This window comes from Equus przewalskii, chromosome 1 (assembly GCF_037783145.1).
Source record: "Equus przewalskii isolate Varuska chromosome 1, EquPr2, whole genome shotgun sequence".
Lineage (NCBI taxonomy): Eukaryota > Metazoa > Chordata > Mammalia > Perissodactyla > Equidae > Equus > Equus przewalskii.
Genome location: NC_091831.1, coordinates 171,724,692 through 171,742,086, shown reverse-complemented (window position 1 = coordinate 171,742,086; position 17,395 = coordinate 171,724,692). Strand labels below are relative to the sequence as shown.

Below are 17,395 nucleotides of genomic sequence, written 5' to 3'. Positions count from 1 at the left end.
CAGGGCCACTCCTCTCCCGCTTTAGTATTTTTTGTAGAGCAGGTCTGCTAGCAACACATCCTCAGTTTTTGCATATTGGGATGTCTTAATTTCTCTTTAAATTTTGAAGGACAGTTTTGTTGGATATAGAATTCTTGGTTGGTAGTCTTTTTCTTTAATCTCCGACCACTTCTTCTCAGTGCCTTCTGACCTCCATGTTTTCTAATGAGAGATTAGATGTTTTTCTTATTGAGGCTTCCTTGTTAAGTGATGTGTTGCTTCTTTCTTGGTGCTTTAAAGGTTCTCTCTTTGTCTTTGTGTTTGACAGTTTTGTTTTGTGTCTAGATGTGGGTCTCTGAGTTTATTTTACTTGGAATTTGTTGAGTTTCTTGAATGTGCAGATAAATGTTTTTCATCAAATTGGGGACATTTTCAGCCATTATTTCTTGAAATAATTCTTTTTGTCTCTTTCCCTCTCTTCTCTCCTTCTGGGTCTCCCATTATATTTGTATTAGTATGTTTGATGGTGAGCCTCAAGTCTCTGAGGCTCTGTTCATTTTTCTTCATTATTTTTTTGTTCTGTTCCTCAGACTGGATAATCTTAACTAACCTGTCTTTGAATTTGCTGACTTTTTATTTTGCCAGTCCAGATATGTTTTTGAGCTTTCAGTGAGTTTTTCATTTTACTTATTGTACTTTTAAACTTATTTTTTGAAAATATAATTCTATTTCATTATCTATATTCTCTACTTGGTTTTGATACCATTCTCACACTTTTCTTTATTGTTTTGAACATATTTAAAAAAGACAACAGCATTGGTCAGGTAGGTCAAATGTTTATGCTTCCCTGGGGACAGTTTCTGTTGACTTCTCTTTTTCTGTATATGGAACATACTTTCTTGTTTGTTTGACTTGGAATTATTGTTAGTAACTTGACATTTTAAATAATGTAGCAACTCTGGAAACCAGTTTCTCCTTTTTCCAACCAGGGTTTGTTGTTGTTATTGTCACTGTGTGTTTTTTTTTTAAGATTTTTTTTTTAATTTTAATAATTTTTTTTTAATGTTATGATAGATTACAACCTTGTTGTGTGTGTTTTTTAATGACTTTCCTGAACTAACTGTGCAGTCCATTTTCTTCCTCCTGTGTGACCAGGGAATGCTTTACTTGTTCAGCTTTGTGGTCAGCTAATGATTGGGCAGAGACTTCCTACAAGCCTGGAGTTAGTAAGTCTCCTGGTCTTTGCCAAGGGGCTCTGTGTGTGTATTGGGGTATACCATCAATATTCAGCCAGACAGTTTACAGTTCTGTATTGGCCTTTGCATCCTTCTTGTGTAGCATCTCAAGGTCAGCTAGAGGTGAAGGCTTAGATTCCTAGAGCCTTCTCCAGTCTTTCCTGAGCATGCTTGCAGCCCTACTCATGTGTATAGCCTTCTGTATTCTCATTAGGCTGTCAAAGCTTTTTAAAGTTCCCTATGGATAGTTCATTCTCCAGCTTTTCCTTTTAAGTTCTTTTGGTTGGCTTGTTGTTTGCCTCATCAGTGATTGCTTCCTCAGGCAGCTGTGGTGTTAAGCACTTGCCACTGATTGTTTTCCAGAAAGGTCCTCAGGTTAGTACTCTGTGAGCTCTGAGTTAAGTCAAAGACAAACTTTGCAAGTGGGTTTTCCCAGGGAGCAGCTAGATAAGTCAAACAATGAGAGTTCTCTTAGAATGAGGCTTTGAAAGAGCTTCACTTCTCTTCTGACTCCTCCAGTTACTGTTAGGCTGCTATTTTTCACAGTGATATGGGCTGTTGGTTTTCAAGGCTACCACAGAGCTGAGGAGGAGATGGGAATAGGGTAAATTTGAAGTGCCACAAAGCTCACTGTTCTTAGTGAGATTTATCCATTTTTCTTGAATAAATGCCCGATTGTTACAAGCCTTTGTGTAATTTCCATGTTTCTGAAAAAAATTAACTTTTACTGTTTTTGCTTTTGTTTTAGGTGCTTTTGTGGAGGGGGAGATTTTCAGAGTTCCTTATTCCATCAACTGGTTGATATTACCCACTTCTAACCTGCTTTTTAAAATATAAATACTTAACATTTCTCTCTTTCATTAAAGTAGTCGTTTATGAATGTTTTTAGTGGCTGCCTCCTTAAACCAACTTGGTTCTTGTAATTGCTCTCTGAGCTAGTGTCTTGATCTCTTTGCATCTTAGTTTTTAGTTTATTTTTTTAGTAAACTAAGTGAGGAGGTAAAATGAAGTTAATAGGACCTATCTCCTAAGGTTTCTATGAGAAATAATAAAATTGAAAGAAAAGTGTATAGCTCAGTCCTTAGAAAACAGTGGATGCTCAATAGATATTACCTTCTTTCTTCCCCTTCTTCACACCTGTATCAATTCTTTTCCTCCTTTTCTGTATATTATGAGGAAAGTAGTTGGTACTAATTTATGCTAATATATGAATGGTGCTTAACTCCTTACACTGTATGCTAGAATAATTTGCTATCACAAGTGAATTTAATTAGTGAAATTTTAGGACTTGTGGTGAAGCGAAGAGGATATAATCAGGCAGTGTAAGGGGAGATATATTAGGGTAATATGCATGGACTGGACTAAATCCTCTGAATTCTTGGCATTTTTCAGTATCTCTCTGTCCTAAAACTTCAAATTATCCACCTCAGACTCTGCAGGACTGTGTAGCTTTCAAATAATTCTTTAAAAATACCATTCTTTCAGAATAAGTTTCATTAAAATTGGTCACAAGTTTATTTTATGCTCTGGCCTACCGCATGACGTGTGGCTATTCCTGTCCCCTGAGGTGGGTGAGGACTCAGAAGAGCTGATTTGGAGCCATGTAATAGCTTTGTGTGACTGGGGCAAGTTACCTAACTTCTCTCAGGCTTCGTTTCCTTATAAAATGGAGGTAACATACCTATTTCAAAAACATTTGTAGAGAATAAGATCATATATGTGTAACTGTAAAAGTGCTATACACAAATGTAAAATACCTAAGTAAACACAAGTGATCATAGCTATTTGCCTTATCCTTATGTCTCCATGCTTAGCTTGCAGTGTCATGTTTGATAACATATAGACTTGACTTTGCTCTTAAATTAAACGTTATATCTCTGTGCATATTAGATTCTGTTTTTCACTGTATCTCCTTATTTCCTCTATGCCCATTGTGGAATCTTTGAAGGCAGGAGAATAATTTTTTTATTTTATGTTTATAGATTGAAATGAGGCTTAGAAATAATTACTTTGAGATCACGATCACTTATTAGTGCTGCCTTTAGTGCTTTTTGTTCTGCCGTTTTACTTGTAGGAATTATCATCTTGCTCTCAGATGTAACTATAATCATATCTCAGCAGCTTTTCTGCAGTTATTTTGAAACACCAGTTTGATAAAGAAATATGCTACATCTAACTATTTTGCTTGCTTTGAAATTTTAGTAGGTTTTTAGTGTGATTTCCAGCAGGACTTTTGTCATTGATATCTTCTTCTTGCTTTTCATTGTGAAGGACTAATGAATAATTCATATTTGAAAGATAAAAACAAACATATATTGTAAGTATTTGTACAGGAGAAGGGTGCCTAGCTTTTTATTTTGATGAATTAAAACATTCAGGACAATTATCAATGGGAAGATTGACTTGTCTCCCTGCTATGTTGTTAATTACAGCAGTGAGTTTGCCTTTTCATTTACATAACATTGGTTCCTTCTATAAAGATAAAAATTAGTTTTAATGTTTATTTTCTGTGAGTTAATTTTTCTAGTTAAAATTACTTCTTGTCCTTCATGTTGGGACACCAGACCATATTTGTGAAAGCATTAAGAAAAAAAGATCATTTTTTGGTTTTATTTATGTTGCTTTAAATTCCTTCATAAATGTGTTATGAATGTTTTGAATCAGAGGTTCTTAAGGTTTTTTTCTTATGAAGAATGCGTTCACATGTGCAGTGAGCTTCTGTGGATACAGATGGGCATAGGTTTAGGTATTAAGAAAATATTCTGTAAATCAAAGCATTTCCTAGAATGATACCAATTTTTTGGACTTCTGTTTCTCCCCCTCTCACTTCAGAGAACATAATGGAATAAAAATCAATGGAAATAGTCTCGAGTCTATATTAAGTAGTTAGATTTTTTTACAGCTTTATTGAGGCTTAACTGACATACAATAAACTACATATATTTTAAGTGTGCAATTTGTATTTCTTTGGGCACCATATAGTTGCGTTTTGTTTTTTTATACAATTTGACAGTCTCTGCCGTTTTGGAGGGATCATTTTTATTTAATGTGATTATTGATATGGTTAGTTTAGAGTCTATTATCTACTCGTAGTTCTCTCTTTATCCTATTTGATCATTGTTTCTCTTTTTCTGCCTTCATTTTTATTAATCAAGTATTTTTTGTGATTTTATATTATCTCCTTTTTTGACTTACTACCAGTACATTTTTTGTTTTATTTTAGTAGTTGCTTTAGTGTTAACAGTATACATCTTTAATGTATCAAAGTCTACCTTCAAGTGTGATGACAGTACTTCTTGTATAGTATAAGAATATTATAACAGTGTTCTTCCATTTCTGCCCTCTGTATGCTTTTGTTTTCATGTATTTTACGTATTTTATAAACCACACAATGCATTGTACTTATTTTTGTTTAAAGTTATCCTTGGAAAAGTGTGAAATAATAAGAAAAATACTTATGCATTTACCCTGTCACTACCATTTTCAGTGCTCTTCATTCCTTTTTCAGGTCCATATTTCTGTCTGATAGCATTTCCGTCTGCCTGAAGGACTTTCTTTATAAATTTCTAGTAGTTTGCGGGTCTGATGGTGATGAATTCTTTCAGCTATTGTATGTCTGAAAATGTCTTTATTTTGTCTTTGTTTTTGAAAGATGTTTTTACTGGATATAGAATTCCAGCTTGACAGTTTTTATCTTTCAGTGCTTTAAATATGTTATTGCACTTGTTTATTTGCATTGTTTCTGATAAAAAAATCTGATTTGGTCTTTATCTTAGTTACTCTGTAACATGTCTTTTTTTTTCTTTTAGCTGTTTTTAAGATTTTCTTTTTCTCACTGCTTTTGAGCAATGTAATTATAGTGTGCCATGATGAATTTTTCTTTGTGTTTCTTGTTCTTGCGGTTTGCTGAGCTTCGTGCATATGTGGGTTTGTGATTTTCATAAAGTTTGAAAATTTTGGATCATTATTTCTCCAAATATTTTTCCACCTCTCCTCTTTGGGGATTTCAATTACTCTTATGTTAGGCCACTTGAAATTGTCTCACAGTCATCTATGTGCTTTTCCGTTTTTTGGATTATTTTTTCTCTGTATGTTTCTTATGGGTAGTTTCTACTGCTGTGCCTTCAAGTTCATTTACCTTTTCTTCTGCAACATCAGTCTGCTGTTAATTCCATCTAGTTTACTTTCACTTTATATGTTGTAGTTTTTGTTTATAGAAGTTTGACTTGCATCTTTTTTATATCTTCTGTCCTCAACTTTTTGAATATATAGAATAGAATAAAATATATAAATATAAATATGTAAAATAGAATAACTATTTTAATGCTTTTTTTTGCTTGTTCTAACATCTGTGTTAAAATCTAGTTTAAATCTGATTTAGTGATTATTCACTTCATTATGAATTAGGTTTTTCTACTTCTTTGCTTGTCTGGTGATCTTCAACGTGTATACAAGATAGTGTGATTTTTACCTTATTGGGTCCTGAATATTTTGTATACCTATAAATTTTCTTGAGCTCTGTTCTGGGATAAATTAATCCCAATTATTTACTTAGAAACAGTTTGATCCTTTTGCATCTTGCTTTTGTGATGAGTTAGATGGCTCTGGAGTAGTGTTCACTCTAGGACTAACTGCTCCAGGAGTTATGAGTTTCTAGACTGGCTTGGGGGAGTAGGCACTCTTCCTGGCCTTTGTGAGTGCTTGGGACTGGTAACCTCTACTCTTTTCTAGCACTCTTCTCCCTTTATATGGGGAGTTAGCTTATTATCTTAATTTGATTTCATTTTGGTCAAAGAGCATATGCTATGTGCTATGTTATTCTTGGTACTTTTCGTGTTTAGTTTGTGTCCTAATTATTAGTTCAATTTTTGTAAATATCTCACTTTTGTATGAAAAGAAGATTTGTTCTCTGTTGGATTGAGAGTTTTATGTGTAAAGTTCAAATCTTCTGTATACTTACTAGTCTTCTCTCTGTTAGATGTGAGATGGGTGTTTAAAATCTACCATGCTATTAGTGGATTTGTTTCTCCTTAGAAATCTTTCAGTTTCTGCTTTTTATATTTTGAAACTCTTTAGAATTAAAGCTTCCTGGTAAATAGAACCTTTTGTCAAAATACGTTGACCCTCTTTAATTGTAGTAATTTTTGCCTTAACGTTTACTTTGCCTCTTATTGAGGAATCAGTGTTGGTGTTTTTGGTTAGTATGTAAATGATATGTTTCATTTCATTCCTTTACTTTAGTCATTTGGGTTAAAAAAATTTTTCTTAGTAAATACCCTGTAGCTTGGTTTTTGTTTGTATTAAATCCAGAATGATTACAGCTGTATCTTAACTGGAGCTTTTAATCCATGAAATTTCTTTTGGTAAATACTGGTATATTTATTTTTTCCTCCTCATTCACCTTTTTTTGCTGCTTTTCTTTACTTGTTTCTGTTAGATTGATAAACTTGTCCTTTCCCCTTCTAATGGTTAGAAGTTATACATCCTGTAGTTACCCTTTAGTGATAACTCATAAGATTTCGTTAGTATACTAATATTAAAGTCTGGAGTTCATCAGTATTTTTACCATCCTCTTAACAAAATAGGATCTTAAAATACCCTCTGTGGCATTTCTGTTTCATCTTTCACTTTATAATCTATTATTTTACTTCCTCCTTGTTAGTAAACTTTTGTATTAGTAATTTTGTTTCTTTTTATTTTAACAGTCAGTGCTCATTTAGATTTACTCGTTTTCTACTTTCTTTGTTCATCTTTGCTCCTTGCTTCCCATTCTCCTATGTGAGTTTATTTCTCTTCTTTCAGAAATATATCTTTGTGGGGCCAGCCCTGTGGCCAAGTGATTAAGTTCTCATGCTCTGCTTCCCGCTGCCCAGGGTTTTGCTGGTTCGGATCCTGGGTATGGACATGGCACTGCTCATCAGGCCACGTTGAGGCGGTGTCCCACGTACCACAACTAGAAGGACCTACAACTAAAAATTCACAACTGTGTGCTGGGGGGATTTGGAGAGAAAAAAGCAGGAAAAAAAAAAAAAGGATTGGCAACAGTTGTTAGCTCAGGTGCCAATCTTTAAAAATAAATAAATAAAAACCTTTAAAAAAAAAAGAAATATATCTTTGTAGTTCGAGTGAGGGTTTTTGAGTGTTTAAGTGTATTAGAGAACCTTTTGCTTCATTTTCATGTTTATGCTATTGAACAGTAATTTTGCTGAGTATATTTAGATTGACTTTTATTTTCCTTTAGTTCTTTCAGTATAAAATTGCGTTATCTTCCTGTCCCTGTTGGGCTAATGAGAAGTCTGCTGTTAGTTTTTATATTCCTGTATAGGTAACTTTGGTTGGTTTTAATATTTCCATTTTGTTTTCGGTAGGATGTGTCCATGTGTGGATTTGTGTTCTTCCTGCTTGGGACTCAATATGCTTTTCCAGACTGAAGATTTATTTATGTATTTCACTGATTTTAGATAGTTCTCAGATATTATTTCTTTGAATATTGCTTACATTTTCTGTTCTTGGAACTTCCCAGATAGTCTGTTATCCTTGTCTTCATATTTTCCATCTTGTTATTCTTCTGTTACATTCTGAGCAATAGCTTCACTTCTGTCTTCTAACTTACTGTTTCTCAACTTCTTTCCTTCGCCCTCTGTTCTTTCTCCCCTTTCTCAACTTCTCCCGATCCCATAAACCTCCCTCTTTTTAGAGATTGATGATATATTATTAATAATTTATCCAGCCTATTTGTGTGTTTTTAACCCTTCCCCTTTTCCTCTTTCTCCTCTCTTCCTCCTTTCTCTTCTGTGTGCCTTCTGCTTTTCTCTGCCCTTTTGCTGTTTGTTTGTGCTTAACTCCATGCTACTTGTATTTCATACTGGATTTCTGAGGTTTTTCCCCCCTTACCTACTGCCCCTTTCCCTCACCCTTGCTTCCTTCCTATTCCCCCTTCCTCTGTATTTCCCCTTCAGCCCCTCTCTCCTTTTTTCATCCCACATTGTCACTATCTCCCTTCCCCCATGCCTCCTCTTCCTCCATCTCACTTCCTTCTCTCCTGCTTTATTTTTTTTCTTCACTTCCAATCTTTCTCTCCTTTCTTTTCTTTGAGCTTATATTATTTATTTTTATCCAGCATTTCTGCATGTTTGCAATAAGAAGGTATTTTGTTTTAGGACAATTCACCATGTTCTTGGATCTATCCTGATTATTATTGATTATTTTAAGGTGATAATTTGCAATGTTGGTACTTTATTATTAGAAGCAGATTACTTGTGATACGCCTCACAGATTAGTGTATTATGATGCCATCATTTGAGGAAAAGTTGTAAATAGTGATTTTTTTAATAGATGAGGAAGAATAGTAATACTACCAAATTTGTTGAAATTTTGGTCTTCCATCTTGAATTACGTGATAACTGTTATAGGGAAGTATTTAATATCTAAAATTTAAAGTCAGAAAAACTGGCTCTGAACTTTGAAGTCTTTAATTATATGTTTGTTATAGTGCTTAAATGTCTTAAAAATGCATAGTAGAAAATAAATATGTTATGATTCATTTCTTAAAGCTTATTCATAAAAAGATCTTAGAGACATCTGAAATTTTATTTGTGGAAACAAAATGAGGTCTAGAACTATTTTGCTACTTAAACTTAGTATTCCAAAGGTCTACAAATGCATTTCTAAGCCTGAGTCAGTTTTTTAAATATCAGAACCCTCAATCTGAATTTGTGGTTGAAATATTTATTTGATTTCTTTAAGGAAATGCTAATGCACTAACACTGCAAATCGAACAGAAGTATTTCTGAAAATAGGGGGAAATTTTGAACCCTTAACCTTTTTTTTTTTTTTTAAAGATTGGCATCTGAGCTAACAACTGTTGCCAGTCTTTTTTTTTTTCCCCTTCTTCTTCTCCCCAAATCCCCCCAATACATAGTTGTATATTTTAGTTGTGGGTCCTTCTACTTGTGGCATGTGGGACACTGCCTCAGCGTGGCCTGACGAGCGGTGCCATGTCTGCACCCAGGATCCGAACCAGCGAAACCCTGGGCCAGTGAAGCAGAGCGTGTGAACTTACCCACTCGGCCACAGGGTTGGCCCCTAAACTTTGTTTTTAAGTGCCAACCGTCAGTTTAACACTATGCACGCACTCTCCCTAGATTAAAATTTTGAAAGAATTTGAAAGGTAAAAGAAGCCAAGTTATGCTTTCTGCTCCCAAAGAGCTTCCAATTTCTTTAAGAGAATAATATTAGCTAATGATTCCAATAATTAGGAATCATCTTGACTAAAAGTAATGGAGGCATTCACAGAGAGAGAAAACTGAATGGATTTTGGGAGACGTTTTTGGAAAGGATGAGACATGGTATGGGGATTTAAAATTGGTAGAAGTTTTTTACATAATTTCTTTCTTTCTGCATTTCCGTCTTTTTTTTTCATTTTTTCCTTCTGTGTTGTTTTATAGAGAGAGTTGTTTTTTAATAAGCGAAGTCCTCTTAGTATATTTTATTCATCTTTTTTGTGTATCTGCCTCTACTTTCCACCACCATGTAAATTTTGTGAATTGGTGATCAAAAATATTTTATAAAAGAGTTTTTATTTGCTAACTAGTCTGTTACAAATAGATATAGAGTAAAAAACACATTAGCCTAATTTTGATCCAGTGTTTTTTATTGGCAAGTATGTAGTTTCCAGGCTTTGTTAACTTGCTGTCTGGAAAGGAAATTATGAGAGACTGTCTTGGCTCCTACAGTATGTTGCAAAATCTTGAGTTGGTGCATGTTTGCTTTTGTTTTGTTCTGATGTTTTGTTTTGCTTTCTTATTGTTCTTGTTTTCTTTTTTCCCCTGAGACATTAGTTATGTTTGAAACATTAATTTCAGGAAATTTAGAGGTAATTATAGTAGCCTATTTCATTGTAATTTCATAGTTCTTTGTTACTTTAAACTACTCTATGGGAAAAATAGAATACTTTTTCTCTTTATCTCAGTTATATGTGTTTTTATTTTGATAGTTTATAAAATGTGTTTAGTATTTGATGACTATTATTTTTTGTCTTCTTATAGGCAGGTAATAGATAAATTGCTAGTGTTCTTTTCCTATTACCATGGAGGCTGAATAACAAAGAGGTTAAGAGCAAGGGTGCTAGATCCAGGCTGCGTGGGGTTTAGATCCCTGACTCTGCTTCTTACTGGCTCAGTTATTTAAACTCTGCCTGTTTCCTCATCTGTAAGATAGAGATAATAATGGTACTTATTCTGTAGTGTTGCCATGAGGATGATAGGAGTCAGTTTCTGTAAAGCGCTTAGAAGGGTGTCCAGCGTATAGGAAACATTCAGTTTATTAGCCATTATTATTTTTTCTAGTTCTGAGAAAAGTCACACGGGTAGTGTTACAGGTAGGAGTGAATCTGGGTGTTCTCATTTCAGTCACGATGAAACGATGCAATTTTGCCTGTCTGTAGGTTATGTGGTCTTTTCCAAGCTAAAAATTTCCAAACTGCAAAATAAATACAGTAAAATTAAAGTATTTTTTTAATGATAAAACATATTTGAGTACATATCTGTTCAGCACCGTACTAGGTTTTGGGAATACTAAGATCGACAGTTTCTGTTCTAAAGAAGCTATAGACCAGTCTTGGAAAAAAGACAGAAAAACACTTAACATAGTTACTTCTATAAGAGAGAAATGTAGAGAATCCAAAGGAATAGAGAGGAGAAGGCATCCATCCGTTCCTTTGCGAGGGCATAGCAAAAGGGAAGTGGTCTTGGAAAATTCCATAGGCAAGGTGTCACTAAAGAATCAGACAAGATGTCACTAAAGAATTATTATGAATATTCATAGGATGAGATAATATCTGAAAGAGAGTTTAAAGTGCTGTCTGTACTTTGTTACTATTTAACTTTATTGTATTCCACTGAGCCTTAAGGCATTCTAAGAAATTAATTGATGTTTACCTTTGAGTTTATTAACAATTAATAGTAGTTTATTCTTCGTCTCACTCCCAGGTTCAAAAATCTTTGATTTTTTTCTTCCAGTTGCCTTTTTCAAATTTATTTTGTATTATAAATAAAGTATGTGCCTTTTGTAAACAAATTTGAATAGTAAGAAGTATATAAAGTAAAAATTCTCCATTCCCCCTTTTTTCAGCCTTCTCACTCCTCCTGAAAGTAAACCAAACAACAAAATGCACAAGTACATACATGCCCACATAGATATCTTACTTTGAATAATACGTCCAGTCTCCTTAGTTTGCGTTCGTGACATTTTATAACATATCTCAAGGCTACTGTTTCAATTTTATTTTTATCAAAATGCTCTGAGTTCTAGCCAGAATGAATGATTGTTCTGCCATCCTCTCATGCCTCCATGCTTTCCTCACTCCATGTCTTTGTTTATGGCTAGAATGCCCTTTCTGTTCAAGCCCACCGCTTCGTGTCCAGTGTCCTTCCTGTCCTTAAAAGTCTTTTCAAATAATATGTCTTATGTCAGGCTTTTCTTCTTTTGCCACCTTCACCCCTCATTGAGGTTTGAAAATCATTTTGTGTTTCTAAACTGCCATTATACTTTATCCCTTTACTTTCAGTATGCAACACTTTCCACTGTGCACAGTTATATGTCTAGTTTTGTGTGCCCTGGACTATCCTGACAGTTCTTTTAGAGCAGGATTATCTGTGTTTGAGCTCCATACTTATGTGCCTTATAAACCCTATTGCTAGGTACCAATTTACTAAGTAAATGTATTTTAGACAGAATATATTATTACTTTTAGAAATACTGATTTTAGACTGTCTTGGGGAAAAGGTAGAGAGGTGTAGCTGTGAACTGAAAATAGAACTTCTTTTTTTGGTTTGGTTAATTTTGAATAAATCTCCCTGAGACGTTGTTCTCTTGTAGGAAACAAAGATTATTATAACCTAATTTGACCAGTGTTTAAAATTATAACTCAAATCTTTAAAAACTAAAGTTGTGAGAACAAGAATGCAGTGATGTAAATACCTATCTCAAATATTTTAATAGGATACAACTTTAGGGGCAGCAGATCTTTGACTTTAATGAAGGAAACTTGCCACTATGAATATTTGCTGAATATGATTTAATATATTTGTAAATAGTAATCACTGAAAACTTTTTTCATTTATTTTTCAGAGAATGCAGAGTCTATTGATCTTAAGCAGTTTTTTGACCAACACTTTTCACATATATATTATGTGTTCTTTGAGAATTTTGTGACTATTGAAGCTAGTCTTAAACAGAAAGGTAAGATGTTAATTAAAATTGATCTTGGCTTATGTCGAAATTTCAAATAATCGTCAGAAATGTTCATTTAAAAATAGACTCTTGGACACTGGAATGGTAGTATTATTTCACTTCCTTTTGTCAGACAGCTTTGAGACCCCCCCTCACCCTGTGGGTTCCCAGTGCTCTCCTTGTTACTGTGAGGTGGCCTAGAGGACCTGCTCCCCCTCCTCCCCCCCCGCCAGGGGCACGGGTCGGGTCTGATCCATCAGTGTCATATTTTCAGTTTCAGGGTTCATTTAAAGTTCTCCACAATATGTTATGATTTGTTTTTAGACATAAATATGTAGAATCTAAATTTAGTTGTTGAAAAAGAGGAGAGAGAGATGCTGCAATATTGTCTACACATTGAACAGAATATGCTTTAAACATTTTATTGAATAATGAGAAAAAAACTTCAATGCTTGAAATATTTTAAGCTTTTTTAAGTGGTTGTTAACAATGAGGACAAAATGATAATGTTTAAAATATTTTTCTGTAAAAATATTTTAGGTCACAAGTCTCAAAGAGAAGAATTGGATGCTATACTTTTTATTTTTGAGGTGAGTACTTGCCAATCTAGCTTTTTTCCCCCAAAATAATTCTTGTAACATACAAAGGAATATATTAAAACTATAAAGCATATAATAAAACACTGAATTTGCCATGCTTCCCAAGAACTGAATCACATTTTTAAACCTAAAAATATACCTAATTCTTAATTATTTTTTGAGGTACATATATTCTTTTTAGATTCAGATAGAATTATGTTTTTATACGCACGACACCACAAAATTGTGCTATATTCAGTGTATTTGCAAACAGTGAAAATTTTAATTTGTGGGAGGTTTGCATACATGGAGAGCTTTTTTTTTTAATTCTAAAACATTCTTACCTGAGAGGGTAAATGCCTGGAACTGTTATAAACCTAAGGAATTTATCATTTCTGCTTTAACTGCTTTTTATTACAAACTTGTATAAAATAATTTTAAATGTTTTATAACTTGTTCTCTATTACTTTTGATTGGGACGGGACAAGTCTTTATTGCTAAATAAATAGAAGGAAACAGCAGCGTTTGATATTCTGCTAAAATTTGTTTTATTTTTGGCATACTGATAAAAATTAGGGTCCCTCTCATACACACACACACACACACACACACACACACATACACATTCACTCTTAAAATAGCTCCTTGCTCCTCATTTTGTCTTTCAAATCTGTGATAGGACTATTCTGATCTTTATGGAGAATTTAGAGATCTGGAGAAAGTCAGGATTAGATCTCGTGACTTGAAAGGCACAGTAAAGAATTTGGAAATCAGTTTCTAAAGATTGAGCTATTCCGTGTACTCCTAATTAAAGATAGTTCACTGTTTTGTATTTTGAGTGTTTTGATATAGTTTAGAAGAATTTGAACAATCTAGTGGATATCTCTCTTAGTTATTGATTTAGTCACAGCTAAAAAGGAAAGTTGTTTTTTGGGTTTTTTTTTAAGTTTCAGAGGGAAGTACCTGGTGTTGGTACCTGTTCTGTAGTTAATTTTCATTAGTCATTAACCCTGAGGAATTTGCTTATATTTACTTCCCCAAGTGTTTGCGTGAATGTTTATAAGGGGAATATTAAAACATAGATGTTTTTGAGTAAGAGTAAAAATATTCACAGAGAAAAGATCATAATTCTTAGAAAGCATTCCTTCAGATGTTCGTGCTCGCCCTACATTCAGGAGACTGAGACGATTGATTAGTTATTGGGTGCTCTTTCAGGATATTCCTTTCATTAAAAAATACTGTTTATTTTCCTGTATGTAATATATACCGATCACTTGTTATTCTTTGGACAGAAATGTTTGTCTTTAATGAATTATTAAACTTTATTAGAAAAAAGATGTTAAATACAGAGTTTCTATCTTTTGGAAAAAATATTTAGCTTGTGTGCTTGTGTTTTTGTACTCATAATGGGGGCAATAATGTCTGACCTCTGCCTTTAGAGACTAATGATGATTTTAAAAAAATCAAGAAGTTATAAATAAACTGATTTCCTCTTTCTGGAATAAAAAGCACCATTATGTAATGTTAATAATATGGTATGGGATTTAAATTCTATTTTCTTCTTAAGAGTACACATAATTTCTTTCATCTTTATATTAACCACATAAAAAAGATATAGACATGTTTTATAAGGTGTTAAATCGAAAGTATAATTTAATAATCGTAATTTAGGAATACTTTTGAGTAGTTCACAAACTTATCTTTTCAACTTTCTATAATTTTATTTCTTTTCACACCAAAATAAGTCTAATTATACAGTTGTAGGTGACCACGGGGGATGTGGGGAGGGTGAGGGAGAAGAAGCTTGTGTGTCTCAGGTGGGCCTAGCACTTCATCTGTGAACTTTACGATTTCTTCATCACCATCTCGTGTGAGACGGCCAAAGATCACATCAAAGGGAAGACAGACAAGTGTAAAACGTGCATACCATCCTTTGAGCAGAACAGTGTAAAAGCACAAGTTTTGGCAACAGGCACATTGAGGTTGGAACCTCTGTTCTTCCACTCTCTAATGTTGCTTAATCCATTTCCTCATTTGTCGAATTAGATTAATAAACTCTTCTTTTGGGGTGATTGCAAAGATTAATGAGATACCATTATATAAAGGGTCTTCTTCAGTATTTGGCCTTTAGAACATCCAGTTAATGGTGTTTTTAAATAATAATAGTAGTATAAGCAGCAATAGAAACAAAAACACACATGTCATTGAGCAAGTGGATAATTCAGCAGCATAGTAAGGCAGCTATTGATCTAGAATAATCCACACAGGTGCAATATGTAAAGGAAATTAAAGGAAAAAGTTTGAAAGTATTATATTTAAGAAGTATTTCTTCCCAGTTGATGGAAACCTGTATATATATTTGCGTAACTATAGGGCTCCTGAAGTTTTGAATTTTATTCTCATACCTATAGCTATCATATCATGTAAGTACCTTTGGGTTTACATGAATTAATTCAGTACAAATATTTGATGGGATTTTTGTGAAATCAAAATATTTCTCCTGGGTTTATCAAAACAGGAGAAGAAACTACTCAAAGAGAGAGAAAATGTCACAAATATTAATATCTGAAAGAATTCAAAACTAATCAGTAATATCCACAATGCAGAAATTCTAAGAATAGTAAAAGCATTTTGATATAGAGTTAGTATTTAATCAATAAGAGAACTATACTTACTTTTCGCATCATTGTAAAAGATAAATTTCATTAATTTCCTGTTCCAAGTCTTTGTTAGTATAGCTTGTTGTTTTTTGTTTTCAAATACTGATCAGTATGCCAGTGCTGAAGTAATGCCAGTAAATGAATATTATGAGTAATGCAACTATCAGATTAGCTCAGAGACTAATTTGTGTTTGAAATATTATCTTTTACATAAGAAACTCTTCAAGGCTTAGTGTAAGCTCTTTGTTTAATTTTTCACATTGTGCAGGATATCCTATAGACTCATGTCTTGCTTTTAATTCTTTCCTTTGTTTTATTCATATTGATTTTTAGAAAATTTTACAACTTCTTCCAGAAAGAATTCATCAGCGATGGCAGTTTCATAGTATTGGTAAGTAATTTAAATGTGTATTTCCCATTTGAAAGAAATTATAATATATGAAAATGCTCTTTAATGGGTTGGTCATCATTTGAAATGAGTTCATATTTTAAACTTTAGTAAAAATAAAATAAAGATTACAGGACTAGACTTACTGGGAATATAAGATAAAAACATAAATGAAGGATTTCTAGTCAAAATGGCGTATTAAATTTCTTTGATCCACTCGTTCATTTACTCTGAATACCTTAACATTGGTGATAAAACTATAAAACCAAAAAAATAGAAGCAGGCTCAGCATCAAAATAAACATCTCTATAAATCAGAAGAGGAAGAGAAATGCAAAATGCCAAGTAGAGCAGAAGCCGTGGGCTCCAGGTTTGAAAGCAAGCAGTGTCAGCTGGCAGTTTGCTCCACACCAGAAAAGGGCGAAACTGGAGTTAAGCTTACTGCTTCAAGGGCCAAAGTAGAGCTTCCCAGATCATAAAATGAAGGTAAAAAGAAATGGGGGGAAAAAAAGAAAGCCTACGGTGGATTACTGTCAGAGACCAAGTAGGCAGGAGGTCACAGACTTTTTATGTTCCCAGGAACTAAGCCAAGATGCTTGCTGGCCTGAAGTCGTTCTGTAATAATCACAGGGCTCTCGAGCTCTCAGTATAAGACGTTTTTCCCCTACAGATTAAAAAAAAAGAGTCTACAGGTAGGCAGTTGCTGGCTTTGGTTCAGTGTCTCAATGATGTCAGGGCTGATTGCTAGCGATTCTCATGACCCTTCTCTCATGGGGAATATGTGGACGGCCACCTACATTGTTGAGGTAGAATGTTATAGGCCTTATATTCATTTGTAAAAATTGTATTTGTTCCCCTTAAAAAATAGAGTCATAGATTTATTTAGGCCCTACATGTGTTACTCAGTTATAGCAAATGAAAACTTCTCTGAGGCTTTGAAACTGTAAGCCATCCCCAATTAGCAGTTCCAGAAACAAAAGGAACTCTGGAAATATAGGAGGGATATTGATGTAGGGGCTAAAAAGGACAATATTCTAGATAGTGGAGTCTTTTAGAATAAACTTTCTAGATAAAATTTGAGACAAAAAATGATGTACCCATAGTATGTAAAGAACTCTTACAACTCAATAATAAGACAAGTCAATTTTTAAAATAGGCAAAATATTTGAGTAGATCAAAGAAGACATATGAATTGCTAATAAACATGTGATAAAGTGCTCAACAGAATAATGAAATTCTATTTTGTATTTCATAATCATAAACTGTCCTTGAAGGTTGTCTATGAAGAAACTTTTTTTGAGACATCTGAACTTCAAAGGTTATT

At 33.6% G+C, this 17,395-nt stretch overlaps 1 protein-coding gene across 16 annotated transcripts in view; it reads left to right on the top strand.

Moving 5' to 3' along the window:
- RALGAPA1 (Ral GTPase activating protein catalytic subunit alpha 1) overlaps positions 1-17,395 on the top strand; it is a 225,311-nt gene that overhangs the window by 21,608 nt on the left and 186,308 nt on the right. For all 16 annotated transcript variants that reach the window (XR_011530802.1, XR_011530801.1, XM_070588316.1 and 13 more), the window contains exons 2-4: positions 12,345-12,455; positions 12,987-13,036; positions 16,018-16,075. Coding sequence is in view for 13 of the 16 variants with exons in the window: in XM_070588316.1 (XP_070444417.1) it covers positions 12,345-12,455; positions 12,987-13,036; positions 16,018-16,075 (219 nt within the window). In the remaining 3 variants the exon portion in view is untranslated. The remainder of the gene's footprint in view (positions 1-12,344; positions 12,456-12,986; positions 13,037-16,017; positions 16,076-17,395) is intronic.